Source organism: Xyrauchen texanus, chromosome 16, assembly GCF_025860055.1.
Source record: "Xyrauchen texanus isolate HMW12.3.18 chromosome 16, RBS_HiC_50CHRs, whole genome shotgun sequence".
Taxonomy (NCBI): Eukaryota; Metazoa; Chordata; class Actinopteri; order Cypriniformes; family Catostomidae; genus Xyrauchen; species Xyrauchen texanus.
The window spans coordinates 31434735-31450825 of record NC_068291.1 but is presented as its reverse complement, the minus strand read 5'-3'; the positions used below and the strand labels follow the sequence as shown (position 1 = coordinate 31450825).

Genomic DNA, 16091 nt, shown 5'->3' with positions numbered 1-16091 from the left:
ACAGGTCCTTCTGAATTTCTTTGAAAGTTGGCTAACTAGCAGCTCTCATGGATTACAGCTTTATAGTTGTTAGACATTAGAAAGAAAGAAAGAAAGAAAGAAAGAAAGAAAGAAAGAAAGAAAGAAAGAAAGAAACAAACAATCTTTTAAACATAAAAAAAAAAAAAAACTATTTTGCTACAGTAAAATCTTGAATTATTTTTGAGTTAAGAAATGCACTGCACCCCGCTGTCTCCATTGCCTACATAGTTCTCTGTCTTTACAAGGTCACAGCTCTACCTTTGTAATTAATCATCTCTATAGCAACAGGAGTCCTCAGTCTGTAGGCCTGGTGTCAACTTCCCCATCTTTTATGATTTCCTCGACCCTTTGAATTTTTCTGATTTCTGCAGACTTTCCAATCTTTCCATTTTCCTGCTGGTGCCCAGAGGCATTCAGGGAACTGCGCTTCATGAGCCGATTGATTAAGTCATTGCAGGTTTTCCGGTATTGGTTGCGCAGAAGCGAGTAGACAAAGGGGTCACATGCAGCTTTGCTGTATGCCAGGCTCTTACAGAGCACACCCCAATACGGATTAAATGACTCTGTAACAAACAGCTCCACAATCCTAAAGCCAAGACACATACATATCATGTGAAAAACATGGTGCAAAGTCCATAGACCTGATTGTTAACTACTATCAGTCAAAGTGAAGTGCTATACGGGTACTTGAAATTTACATGAACAATGGTGTATTTAAAAAAAAATGTTGAGGTTCAATATAAATTAAGCTCAATCGACAGCATTTGTGGCATAATGTTGATTACCATAAAAATTTATTTTGACTCGTCCCTCTTTGTCTTAAAAAAAAAAAGGCAAAAATCGAGGTTCCGGTGAGGCACTTACAATGGAAGTGAATGGGGACAAATTTTGGAAGGTTTAAAGGCAGAAATGTGAATCTTATAATTCTATAAAAGCACTTACATTAATTCTTCTGTTAAAACTCATATGTTATTTGAGCCATAAAGTTGTTGTAAATCATTGTTTTTACAGTAATTTTAGTTTTTTTGACATGACATGTCAACAAAGTTGGCTTTAACTTTAAGTGGCTTTAACTTTACACAGAAAAGATTAGTAAGAGATTTTATCACACTAAAATCATGTTAACATGCATATTGTTAAAGTCTTGTGGCTATACTTTTGAAATAGTGAGTATTTTAATGTTTATGGATTGGCCCCATTCACTTCCACAGTGGCAAGTGCCACAATAGATTGCCAGATTTTAGCTTTTTCTTTTTAAAAAGGAGGGGCAAGTCACAGTTACTTTACGGTAATCAACACTATGCCACAAATGTCGTCGATTGAGCTTAACTTGTATTGAACCCGAATATTCCTTTAAGTGTACAGTATATTCTAGGTCCTGTGACTGGTCAGCCTTTTTTTTTTTTATTCACAATTTTAAACATTTATTTGCCTTCAACTTGTTCATTTTAAATGGCCCTGCATTGTGACAAATGAAATTTAAATATTACAAATATTCCATGCAATATCTCAATAAAAAGTAGGTAATTTAAATGCTTTTATAGTGCATATAAAAAAATAGTATAGATTGATTGACTGATTGTCTGATTTGGCAGAGATGAATGCAGAATGTCATGGATTCACAAGATGGTTCATCCTTAAATCTTCTCAGAGCTTACTCGTGTTACGTAACATGCCTAGTCAGGAGGCCCTTCTTCATGTTGGATTATGAGTCAGGTGAACATACATGACAAATAACAGGAGCTACAGGCTTCATATTTTACAACATGTAGGGTATAGTAAAAATGTCCTCCATCTTAGCAACTATTTTACATCAAGCAACTATTTTATAACATCATATCCAGGGATTTCAATCTGGCCAACAAAAAATAACTAGAATTAAAGACTCTTGTATAGAGGTTGAACTTAGAAGGAAAGGTGGTTTACCTGGTGATGACATAAGGAGTGAAACAGATGAAGAAGGTTCCGATGAAGGTACTAATTTTACGGGTGGCTCTCTGTCTCCTCCTTTTTGCTCCTCCAGACAACGCTGACGAACACTGTACAAAAGTTATGACCTCATTACCAGTAATTTGCCTAGTCCATATCTTTCGTTTATTCTCACTCCCACTGTGAATATTCTTGTGCACTATAGTTGAGCACATTCGAATTTCTATGCCAGCTTCAAACAGATGTTATCTTTGAATGTATATGGAAAACTAAAGATAAGCAAGACAAACATGCTCCACAATTGACAAGTAAACTTTTAAATATTTAATTATTTTTTTGAAAAAAAAACATTCAACAGACAGGTGTTACCATAGAGTGAAGTTGTTTGCCCAAGCTGTTCCAGCGAATCACAGAATAGAGCAGCATACAACTTGAAATATCAGATTTACTATCTTACGCCTGCAGGTGGTCAGTTGTGTCAAACAGGTCCATTTTTTTACAAAAGAGGCAACAGCTGCTAGTCATTTTCCTTACCCTGATCTCTCTCTTTGCATGTTTGGAGTGCTTTTATATGTTCCCAGCTTGAACACCAGATGTGTTATTTACATATAGTGAATAGGACTATAGTAATTTGTCATTGTGGGTTTGCAAGTTGAAAGTCACCCAGAATTCTGGGCAATGAGCTGAAAATTTTTACTCTCACAAAGATTAAAATCTTAGACTTTTACTCTATTTAGCAACATTGAAGGATAGTTCACCCAAAAATGAAATTTCAGTCATTGTTTACTCAATCCTGTGTTGTTGTTATAACACCATATTACTTTATTTTTTCTTAACACAAAGGGAGAAATTATGAAAAAACTTTGTACTAAGTGATGTCATACAATGACATTATGGTGATCACCCATTCAAGCTTCGAAAAGGACACAGAAGTATAATTCATAATGTATGCAACTCATGTCTAGTTCTGAAGGAATACAATAAGGTTTGGTGTGAAACAAACCGAAATCAAATGTATAATTTAGGGAAAGTTACGTTTAGTAACCATTAATCTCCTTTGCGTGTTTATGCTCCTTGTCCTTTCATGAGAGCAACAGTATCTATGTCTCTGCGTGTAATGTGCTTAACAAGCCACGTGATAAGATGCACGGATTCACGGTCTCAGAAGCGGAGGCAACTGAGATTCATCCTCTGCCACCAGGATTGAGGCGAGTCACCACGCCACTACAAGGACTTAGAGTGCATTGGGAATTGGGCATTCCAAATTGTGGAGAAAAAGGGGAGAAAGAAAAAAAATAGTTGCACACAAACCAGTGAACTGAACTTACAAACATTTCTCAAGAGTTTGTAGTTTGTTTGGACCAGTTCCAGTTCATAGCGGACGGGGTTACCGGCGTGACACCAAATATAGAAACCAAGCGATGGACAGAATGTTGCGGCCCTCATAGCAGCTGCATAGTACAAAACTCTGATAAATATAGACAATATCACTTTTACTGTGTGTCGTTAGGTGTCTGAGTAGGACACTGTGTGACTGCAGCCCCATCTCTCTATTTGATTGAGGTTCAAACAAATAAGGCTGGGCATAGAAATTCATCTATTTATCAACTACAAACTCTTCAGACATGTTTTGTAAATTCTGGTCTCTGGTTTGTGTACAGCTATGCTGTGTTCGCTGATGGTCCTGTTGAAGTGGAAACAAAACTAGTTTTCTTGCTTGAACGCCCCACCTCACGACGAGACTAAAGCTCGTGGAATGAGCTTTAAAATTCACATACAGTCTGTCTCATGAATGCACACGGGAGATTAATGGTGAAGACTTTCACTAAATAATACAATGGCAGCCAAATGTTTTGAATAATGCATAGATTTTGCTCTTATGGAAGGAAATTGGTACTTTTAGTCACCAAAGTTTCATTCAACTGATCACAATGCATAGTCAGGACATTAATAACTTGAGAAATTACTACTACATTTTGAAAAAATAAAAGAATCCTTGACATTCTAACTGTAAGTTTGTCCAGATCCTAAGGTGACATTTCACCCCACACTTCCAGTAGCACTTGCCATAGATGTGGCTGTCTTGTCGGACACTTTTCACGCACCTTACAGTCTAGCTGAGCAAAACAAAAGCTCAATGGGGTTAAGATCCATAACACTCTTTTCCAATTATCTGTTGTCCAATGTATGTGTTTCTTTGTCCACTCTAACCTTTTCTTTTTGTTTTTCTGTTTCAAAAGTGGCTTTTTTTGCAATTCTTCCCAAAAGGCCTGCACCCCTAAGTCTTCTCTTTACTGTTGTACATGAAACTGGTGTTGAGCGGGTAGAATTCAATGAAGCTGTCAGCTGAGGATTATTTCTCAAACTAGAGACTCTGATGTACTTATCCTCTTGTTTAGTTGTACATCTGGCCTTCCACATCTATTTCTGTCCTTGTTACAGCCAGTTGTCCTTTGTCTTTGCAGAATGTAGTGTACACCTTTTGTATGAAATCCTCAGTTTTTTGCCAATTTCAAGCATTGTATAGCCTTCATTCCTCAAAACAATGATTGACTGACGAGTTTCTAGAGAAAGCGGTTTCTTTTTTGCCATTTTTGACCTAATATTTACCTTAAGACATGCCAGTGTATTGCATACTGTGGCAAATCAAAAACAAACAAAAAGACAATATTAAGCTTCATTTAACAAACCAAATAGCTTTCAGCTGTGTTTGCCAAATTAGCAATTTAGCATGAATATTCCAGGATGAGGTGTTAGAGTGATGACTGCTGGAAATGGGGCTTGTCTAGATTTGATGAAAAATTACTTTTTTCAATTAGTGATGGTGTTGTGAATTAAAGTACCAATTTTCTTCTGAAACAGCAAAATCTATACATTATTCCAAACTTTTGGCCGTCATTGTATATTATATTTTTCTTTGTTTCTAACCAAACCTTATCGTGTTCCTTCAGAATTAGACATTAGTTACATACAATAATTTATTAGATGTCTGAATTATACTTTTGTCCTTTTGAAGCTTGAAGAGGTGGTCACTATAAACTGCAATTGTATGATATCACTGAGCACAACATTTTTTCACAATTTCTCCCTTTGTGTTAAGAAAATAAGTCATATCAGGTTATAACAACACCGGGGTGAGTAAACAATGACTACGTTTTAATTTTTTATTTTTAAAATGATCCCTTTAAAGGAATATTCTGGGTTCAGTGCAAATTAAGCTCAATCGACAGCATTTGTGGCAACAGAATTTGATTTGGACACATTCATCTTAGGTTTATCGCATATCGTTGTCATGTAATACAACAAGATTTTCACATAATTACATTTTTCCTCCATAATATGCAGCCCTATTCAGATCTAAACAGGTTTATATAGGGCCAGAGAAATGGTAAATGTGATTTGTTACATATATCATGAAATAATATATTATTATTATTATAAGTTATATTGATTTATTATTTTGCCTATATTACCAGACTGATGTTCTTGCATTTTCTTAAAACCAAAATTTTTAATATTATCATCTTTTTAATATGTTATACCAACTTTTAAACTAAACCTACGCCATTGCAATGAGACACTTAAAATTAAAGTGAATGGGGCCAATTTTTGGAGGGTTTAAAGGGAAAATTGTGAAGCTTAAAATGTTCTTTCTTTAATTCTTCTGTTAAAGGTCGTATATTATTTTAGCTGTAAAGTTGTTTAAATTGTCGTTTTTACAGCCGTTTAAGAGTTTACGTTGTCATGGCAACGAAGCTGTAAAATTGGATATAAATTTACACAGAAATTGTTAGTAAGCGATTTTATCACGCTAAAACCATGTAAACATTCATATTGTTTACATCTTGTGGCTTTACTTTTGAAAGTGTGTGTGTTTTTAGCATTACCGGATCGGCCGCATCAAGTCAATTGTAAGTGTCGCAATGTAACCTCGATTTTTGCTTTTGTTTTACAAAAAGAAGGGATTAAACGAAATATTTTTTTGTGGAATGGTCGTATTTATTCATGTGGTATTATACCACTGCAGTCGATTGAGCTTAACGTATTAAAACACGTACCTTGAAGTGATAGGATTTGTTTGCAAACAAGGTGTCACATATTACTATTAAAGTTGTCAACTTTTGTCAATCTGAATGGCTTTGTAGCTTGTTCATAATACTTTTCTATGTCTTATATAATCGACTGTCAATTTCCTGCCAGAACAAGTGTAGAAACCGGTGGACCGAAATGTGGTGCTGAAACCAGCGGTCAACACCGCTGACTTTATATGATTCAATGTTTAAGTTTAAATGTGCAAAACTAAAAAGCAAAACAATCATTTGTGGAGTCAATACATATTGGGGATGATAAAATAAAGCAAATTGAGTGGTACGTATCACTTTCTTACCTCGGGTGAATGTCCACAAGCAGCACGAGCGTTTGCATTGTGATCACGTCTATGCGCTTGCAGTGAAAGCGCGCCACTCTGAGCACTTTTAGATACGTGACGCACAGCACCACTGAAACCAACAGGAACGTGAGCGAATGCAGTACGAGCGTGTAAATTGCGAACTGCGTCTTGGCGTTGCCCGCTCTGCCGTTACATAGCGTGCAGGAAGCGTACAGGTGATGGTAACCCACCCAGGAGAGCCACGTCGCCACTATGGAGAATGACAGCGAGTGGACCCACGTGTAAGCCAGAGCGATCACGGCGTCCCGGTGACGGATTTTGGAATGATAACTCAGAGGGAACACCACAGCAACCCACCGGTCAATGCTGAGCGCAGCCATACTCAGCATGGAGTTGGTGGTCAGGAAAGTGTCCAAAAATCCGATCATCTGACAGAAAACGTGTCCACCTGGATGCGCATTACTCAACACCCCGAAAAGAGTCAGCGGCATGCTGGATGCGGATAAAAGCAGGTTGCAGAAGGTCAAGTTGAGTATAAACAACCCAGGAACCTGCTTTCGAATTTCTGCATTGTACAGGAAACAGATCAGCACCACCACGTTGGACAGCAGCGACACTAAAATGATCGCAACGAGCAGGAGAAAGCGCAAGCTCTGCTATGTGCATGATGTTTCCCGCTTTTAAGCCCTCCAAGTTTGAACCGTATCTCCAGAACAGTTCATGACTGTGGACAAAATTGTATCAGTACAACTCGCAGATAGCGGAGTCCCCAGGACGTGATATCCACTCGTGCACTGGGGTCCGTGGTCGATACACATCTCTCCATAACACCGACCTCCGTTTATTCTGCGTGGTGGCAAAATCCATCGAGTTAGACAAACTGTTGGATCGCAAAATGTCAAAGTGATCGGACCACGTGAGGATGTGTATATGATTAATCTGCACTCCCTCGCAAGCCCAAAGGAATGCCTCGCGCAATTTCGCAATGCGCTCCAACAGCAACTGTTTGCGCGCGCTTCTATTGCAGAATATCCCCTTGAAGCAGCTTTATATGTAAAAATGTGACCCCTCCAAAACCCCCAATTCCCTCACGAAGTACTGACACGTGACTAGCGTCAAATGAATCGTCAGGGCAGGAATATCTTGAGAGGACTAATTTTAGAAGGTGTTTATATTTGTCGAAGGGATCTCTTTCGCGTCACCACGAGGCAAACGCACTCGGTCTCGTGGTACAATTGTGTGATTCACTCGCGAAGCAGATGTAGAACATCCTAGAACTACGCACAAAGCGTGACACAACATCTTGAGGTTCGGGACATTCTGTCAAATGAATAGTAGTCACATTTTGGGTTTAAAATAACGAGATCTGTGCAGGAATGCACAACTAGCTAAAAGGAGAATCTCATAATTGCTGTTTGTCTGTGGTCAATTTGCAGTGATACTGGACACTGAATTTCATATTATAAATGTTTTATAAACCTTACCACCATTTTAGAAACCTAGTTGAACACCCACAAATGATTTAAGGTCAAATGTAATGCTTATATATACTTGAATCAGTGTTGCTTCTGTTGAGAGATGCAAGGTTTTTGAAAGTTTATCGTATGAAGTAAAATCTAAGACTTTTAAGACTCTTTCAGGACCACGTAAATGGAAATGTAACAAACTCTCAGAAATGCATCACCATAATCAGGGTTGGGGAGTAACTAAATACATGTAACGGGAATAAGTATTTCAAATACAAAATATAAGTAACTGTATTCCACTACAGTTACAGTTTAAATAATTGATAATTGGAATAGAGTAGGGTTGCAACAGTATGACATTTTCATGGTATGATAACCGTCTCAGAAAATATTCATGTATACGGTATTACACAATTAGTATTATCAGTGAAAACAGAAGGGTTATTTATTTATTTATTTTTGAGCAAACACTTTATTATTATGAAACTTGAAACCATTTATTTTATTGAAGTATGTGTAAAAAAAGTCTCCCTTTTGAAAATAAAATAAATAGAAAAAGTAAGAAAGCTAACAGAATTATAATAAACAGAATTATAAACAAGATAAAACATAGCATGTAACTATAACATGTTATTTAACTAAAGCATGTTAGTTTACATGTTAAATGAACTACTAAATGAAAAATAACATCAGCTGTGTGAGCTTTTAAAGTAATGTCCTATGATTATTAACAGTTAACATATACTGTAGGTGCTGCGACAGTGAGGTCAGACTGCTCCTGTCAGTACCTTTAACTCAGTGGTTCTCAACTGGTTTTGCTTCAGGACCTGTATATTTTGTATCCTGGGTTGCATTTCCTTTTATGTTGCATAGTTTTGTTCATGGTTTTCCAGTACAAGGACATGAATCAAGTGACATTATTCTTGTTGTTGATGTCAACAACAAAATCTACAGGAAGTTTTCTCTCCCATTTTTAAAAATTGAAGAAAATATTTACTTATATGAGCCCATTATTATCCCGTTTGTTAACTAATATTACATATTTATACACATATTACACAGAAGAAAAGGCTCCTCGTTACCATGGACAGTGTGCTAGTCTTAAATAATTGTAGTAATAATAATAATAATACATTTATGTATTTATGAAAAATAAATACTAGCTGAAACACATCTTGAAACTTTAACTACAGCTGCCACTGTTAAGGTCTAATAGATTCTACCTTTAAATAATTTCATATGAAACTATAACTTTTCATGTAAAATCCTGAAACAAATTTGTAAAGGTGATGGTGTATTAATATTTTTAATTATATTGGTAAAGGGGCCACATCGGGTTTAAGCAGTGCAAAGGGGGCCGCACTGTATTACTTTTGAGATACAATGTTCTGCATTGATTTGGTTTTTGTATCTTATAAGCCCAGAAATAGTTGTGTACACAATATTCTGAAGTGTATCTGTGTATCTCTGGCTTGCTTTTGCTCGCATGTCAGTGATGCCGAGATCTACTTTTATATGAATTTAATCACTGAGAATGTTTACCTGCAAATTTAGTAGCACCAAACATCACAAGCAGCCTCAAGAATGGACAAAGAGTAGCCGTATAACACTTTACCTTGAGAAGAATATGCACTACAGGTCGATAAGTTTGTTCAAAGGAGAAAGCTGAGACGTGCATGGTTGCCAGATTGCACAAAATAAGTATAACTTTAGGCAGAATATTTCCAATTTGCGCAAGTATAAATCTCAAACTGGGGTGTTGCGTCTCTTACTTGGCAACTCTGAGCATATTAAATGTTTGTGGAAATGCATTAGGTCCCAATGCAAGTTAACAGAAATATCCAATGAAAAATAAAAACGCTTTTAAGATAAATGAGCCGTGGGCCACATTAAACCATGCAGAGGGCCTGATCCAGCCATCGGGCCGTAAATTGCCCATGTCTACTTTAGCTGTTTGTGAGATTATCATTAAATCTACATCGGCAGTCCTAAATAGTCTATTACTTGGGAGGCCGCCGAAATATCTTCAATGGGAGAACCATTGCACTGTTCTTTCCCTGCTGTATGCGACCCTGTCCGAATAGACCATTTGAGAAACACTGCTTAAACTCACACACGCACGCCCACTCATGTCAGACCCCCTCGCCTCGCTTCTCTCTGACATTTTCTCGGCTGCGCGCGTGTGTGTGTGTGTGTGTGTGTGTGTGTGTGTGTTGCAAGTTGACCAGTCTGACAGGCAGACAAGGTGGAAAGGAGATGCGTATGTGAGATTCTCCATCCAGTTGCATTTTTTTCTCAATACCGTAGATAAGCAAATGTACATGGTATGATAACCGTCCATTTTCAAACCGTGGTATACCGTGCAACCCTAGAATACAGTTACATTCAAAAAGTATTTTGATTACTAAAGAGATTACTTTGCATTTTATTGTCATTTGTTTCATTTCATATTCAGTGCTTTCTGAGGGAAAACATTAATACGTATACACTCACCTAAAGGATTATTAGGAACTAATACACAGTATTAGTAGTACCATACTAATACTGTGTTTGACCCCTTTCGCCTTCAGAACTGCCTTAATTCTACGTGGCATTGATTCAACAAGGTGCTGAAAGCATTCTTTAGAAATGTTGGCCCATATTGATAGGATAGCATCTTGCAGTTGATGGAGATTTGTGGGATGCACATCCAGGGCACTGAGCTCCTGTTCCACCACATCCCAAAGATGCTCTATTGGGTTGAGATCTGGTGACTGTGGGGGCCATTTTAGTACAGTGAACTCATTGTCATGTTCAAGAAACCAATTTGAAATGATTCGAGCTTTGTGACATGGTGCATTATCTTGCTGGAAGTAGCCATCAGAGGATGGGTACATGGTGGCCATAAAGGGATGGACATGGTCAGAAACAATGCTCAGGTAGGCCGTGGCATTTAAACGATGCCCAATTGGCACTAAGGGGCCTAAAGTGTGCCAAGAAAACATCCCCCACACCATTGCACCACCACCACCAGCCTGCACAGTGGTAACAAGGCATGATGGATCCATGTTCTCATTCTGTTTACGCCAAATTCTGACTCTACCATCTGAATGTCTCAACAGAAATCGAGACTCATCAGACCAGGCAACATTTTTCCAGTCTTCCACTGTCCAATTTTGGTGAGCTCTTGCAAATTGTAGCCTCTTTTTCCTATTTGTAGTGGAGATGAGTGGTACCCGGTGGGGTCTTCTGCCTCAAGGTTGTGCGTGTTGTGGCTTCACAAATGCTTTGCTGCATACCTCGGTTGTAACGAGTGGTTATTTCAGGCAAAGTTGCTCTTCTATCAGCTTGAATCAGTCGGCCCATTCTCCTCTGACCTCTAGCATCAACAAGGCATTTTCGACCACAGGACTGCCGCATACTGGATGTTTTTCCCTTTTCACACCATTCTTTGTAAACCCTAGAAATGGTTGTGCGTGAAAATCCCAGTAACTGAGCAGATTGTGAAATACTCAGACCGGCTCGTCTGGCACCAACAACCATGCCACGCTCAAAATTGCTTAAATCACCTTTCTTTCCCATTCTGACATTCAGTTTGGAGTTCAGGAGATTGTCTTGACCAGGACCACACCCCTAAATGCATTGAAGCAACTGCCATGTGATTGGTTGATTAGATAATTGCATTAATGAGAAATTGAACAGGTGTTCCTAATAATCCTTTAGGTGAGTGTAAATGATGCGATCCAAAATGCATTTGAACAGCAGTGAAACACCTTCTTATGATGTGTTACATTTATACGAGCAGACAGATAAGTACGTTTGAAGTAAGTTTGGAGCAGAAGTAATAGAAATAAATCTTGTGTTAAGCTAAAATGCAAAATCTAGACATTTTACATGCATTTTACCAGGCACTATCATATTTTTTTATCAAGAAAATTGATGGATAATTGTTTCCTAGTTTTTAAAAAAATGTTCTTACTTTTTTCTAGTAAGACCTTTGATAATAGGGCAAAAAGCATATTCTTGATTTAAAATTTTTGTATTGTTTTCCTGTAAAAATATTTAAAAATCCTTACAACAAGAAAAATTTGATTAATCTAGAAACAACACTGCATAAGATATTTAGTTTTTTCAGAGAATGTATTTATAACATGTGTATTTTGTCTTACTGAACTGGCAGAGTTTTTAATAGTAAAAACATTTGAAAAAATCAACCAGTGCTGGCAGCAACAACCATGCCACAGTTGAAATCACTATGATCACATTTTTCACAATTCTGATGGTTGATGTGAACGCTCCTGACCTGTATCTGCATGACGTTTGCATTGTAATGCTGCCACACAATTGGCTGATTAGATAATCGCATGTATAAGTAGGTGTACAGGTGTTCCTTATAAAGTGCTCAGTGAGTGTATTTTGCCAGAGTCATATAATTTTCATGAGATCACTATTTTCTGAACTGTTTTGTAGCAATTTTGTAACTTTTTTTATTTTATTTATTTTTATTTTTTACCTGGATTGGCGTGAGAATGACATTTAAAGTAAAATCTCTCTCCCCTTATTTTTCCAGAGGAGGTATTATTTTCATTGTGAGAACTCTAACTATTTATAAAGCAACCCTGACATTTACCTTCACCAGAGGATCAGTTTACATAGACACAAATGCAAACACCTACACACACACACCAGCCCATATCCTTGTGTTACACTTATTTCTATCTTGTTTTGTGTCTCACTGTGCCCTGGTTGCACTGCAGCAGAAAGAGATGATCAAAAGCACACACACAAACTCGTTAGTGGCTCACTTAGTCCACGTAAAGATTGGTGCTGTCCTCTGTTACCATGGAAACGCCCAAGCTGTCTGGGCAGTGGGTGTGTGGTGGTCTATCCCGTGATCCTTTGTGACAGCATGAACAATTCTGGCCAATCAGTGGAGCAACTGCACAGATCTCGCTATTCTTCTAGAGGGGCGATATGTACAGCCCTGTCTTGATGTGAAACAGAGGCTTTTATCTCTTTCTATATAATTCAATATATTTTCTCTTTCTAGAGCTAATTTGTGTTTTAAAATAGTAACGTTCTTTGTAGGAATTTTTGTGCTCAATAGGTAAAAAAAGGCAGACTTTCAGTTGAGTCTAAATCATTTTGTATATGTTCCTTTCATGTCCATTTCACAAGCATGCTTTGACACTGTTAAATTATTGCCATCATTTTATGTTTACATTATTTTAGTCCAAAGTTAAAGGGAAAGTTCACCCAAAAATTAAAAATATCTTATCATTTACTCACCCTCATGCCATACCAGATGTCTATACCTTTCATTTGTGGAGCACAAACAAAGATTTTTTGAAGAATATCTCAGCTCTGTAGGTTCTTTCAATGCAAGTGAATGGTGACCAGAACATTAAAGGTCCAAATATCACATGAAGGCAGCATAAAAGTCATCAGGAGTTACATGTCTTTGGAAGCTATATGTCAAGTGTGGGTTTAAAACAAATCAATATTTAAGTCCTTTTCAACTATAAATTCTCCTTTCTGCCCAGTAAGTGGCAATATGCACAAAGAATTTGAAAAGCCAAAAACAAAAGTAAAAGTGGAGATGTATGGTAAAAAAGACATAAATATTGATCTGTTTTTCATCCAGACCTATCATATAGCTTCCGAAGATATAGATTTAACACTGAGTCATAAGAGTTACTTTAATTCTGCCTTAATATGCTTTTTAGACCTACAAAGTTCTGGCCACGATTCACTTGCATTGTATGGACCTAAAGAGCTGAGATATTCTTCTAAATTCTTCGTTTGCATTCAGCAGAAGAAAGAAAGTCATATGCATCTGGGAAAAATAAGGCTGAGCAAATGATGATGAGAATTTTCATTTTTGGGTGAACTATCCCTTTAAAGACAGTTCACCCAAAAATGAAAATTATTTACTCACCTTTTGTTCTTCTGTAGAACACAAAAGGAGATTTGAGGCACAATAACAGCCATATGAAAGTCATATGGGTTTGGAACAACATGAAGGTGTGTAAATCACAAAAAAAATATTTTTGGGTGAATTCTCCCTTAAAGTCATCTAAGATCAATAGACAAATCTTGGGCTGTTGAGAAAAGTTCTGGTTAAAAAATATTGCTGGTTGTCTAGTGGTGAGGTTGGGCTACTGGTATCGTTCTGTGGCCTGATTTGCCACTGGACATCATCTACATTTGGTCCACTGGATTGATCTACATGTCACAGCAGCTGTAGCTTTGCAAGGGCTCAGGGACACTCATCATATCCATCTCGCTGGTTGGTTTCACTAAACTCAGGCTTGAACACAGGGAAGTGTGTTCATGTGATGCACACATGATGATCTGTATGGTAGATTGGTAGATAATCTGTATGGTAGAGGCTACCTATATTACTGTGGACTAGATGCCTTTGTATTCTGGGTCTATAGCACTCCACTGCCCAATTCATGTCAATTAATACACTGGATGTAAAAATAAAGAATCTTTTTTTTTTTTTTTTTTTACAAACTGATTCAGGCCAGGAGTAGCTGATTTAGGCTGTTGAATGTGGATTTTATTTGTATTTATTTTTTAGCAACAGAAGTATGCATTGGCATACTGTGGGCAATTATTCTGTTGTGAGTCCAAGATTTCCCCAAAACAGTTGGCTATTATTGAGCTATGAATTGTAAATGACGGTAAAGTCCTCTAATAAACTATGTGCCAAGATGTTTCATGTGTATGCATTTTGCTCCTGTTTAGTGGGTCTTGCAACGTCTGTTTGTTCGGATGACTATGGCGCCATCTGGTGATTGAACTGGTAATATTTGAAATCTGAATTGAAAATCAGAAAAGGATAAAGTGGGATGGTTATGTAAGCTTGATCCCCATCATATTTTCTTAAATGGTTAAAAAGTTATCAAATTAATAAACTAATATTTGGGAAGTAAACAAACAAATAAATATTGAGATTGATGTTTGTTTCATTGAGATGCGTGGCTGAGCTAATTTCATGACCACCTGTGGGAAAAGCAATGGTAAAGAAAAGGACACAACATTTTAAGGTAAATCTGGATAAGGTTATACAACAAAAGTCTAAGTTGACGTAATGTTCCAAAATGTTGCATTTAATGATTCACAGTGAATGAATATTAGAAAATGTCAAAAGTAATTCCAAGTCATATGTAGATATTTTCTTTAGAAACAGTTTTCCTCTGTCCCACTTTACCAGAGGCATATAGATAAAGTGGTAGATGAAATTGGTAAAGTGGGACAGATTAATTTGCATTCAGGTGGCAGTAACAATGATTAAATAGCAGTTCAGTGAATTGCCTAATGTTGTGAATTTATAGTGCAGTATCTTTACATGCAATTAAAGGAAAATTAATTATTTAAGTGTGGCGGCGGGGCGTGGTCTAGCATTCGTTTGGAGAGCTTGAAAGCGGTAAGGGTGCACACACCTGAGCCTATGTCTAACAAACACCTGTTTCTGATTGCATTAAGCACAGGGAAGAGTGAATAAAAAGGGACCATGCCAGAGACGAGGGAGAGAGCTGCCAGACATAAAAAGACTGTGTTGAGCTGTGAATGCTGAATAGAAACCCTGTTATGTGATCATTTGGATATCATGCTGAAAAGCCATTTTTGAGTTTGTTACATTAAAGTCCTACCTTTAAGTTGGAATCTCAAGTTTTCCGTTTGCACCCAACAAACCTCTTCAAATTAAATTTGTTCTCTTGATCATATTCTAACCTTTATGTAGCATGAAGATGACATATGAATTAATGTAGCATATGTTTCCCTTTTTTGACTGTTTGTTTTAGTTGAGCGTCTGTATTTTTGTTTTGTGGATGATTCCTGTGGTTTAAATTAATCTTCCAGCCTATAGGTGTACAGTACATGTTGTCAACAAAATTATACTGTTGTATATTCAAATATTGAACTGTTTATCTTTTTAAGAGGGATATTTTTCCTGTGGTAACCAAATGTTTTACATTAATATTTAAAACATTACAAATGGTTAATATTAGTGGATATTTTAATGAGAGTTAACAACTTGAATTGGTTAAACTAAGTTAATTTAAAAAGTGAATATTTGAATATTTTGTAAGCCTAAGTTGCAAACCAGATAAATGTTTTCAATAAACCATATTTAAGTACAGGCCCCTGTCAAGCTTGTTTGAGAAAGGGGAAAATGAAGTGTTACTGAGCATTGGCTGAAAAATATTTAGGTTTTGGTCAAAATCGAGTCTTCAAATGTTCTCCTTCCCGGTATTTGCTGTATGCCTAATTTTTATTTTGCTTTATATAAAAGT

General features: G+C 37.0%; 1 protein-coding gene across 1 annotated transcript; it reads right to left on the bottom strand.

Moving 5' to 3' along the window:
• Positions 1–244: 244 nt before the first annotated feature.
• Positions 245–7006, bottom strand: gpr26 (G protein-coupled receptor 26). Its single transcript, XM_052145987.1, is given in 5 exon segments — positions 245–607; positions 1948–2035; positions 2038–2060; positions 6338–6979; positions 6981–7006. Coding segments are annotated over 5 exon segments (1071 nt in total). The 3' UTR covers positions 245–315.
• Between the last annotated feature and the right edge of the window lie 9085 nt (positions 7007–16091).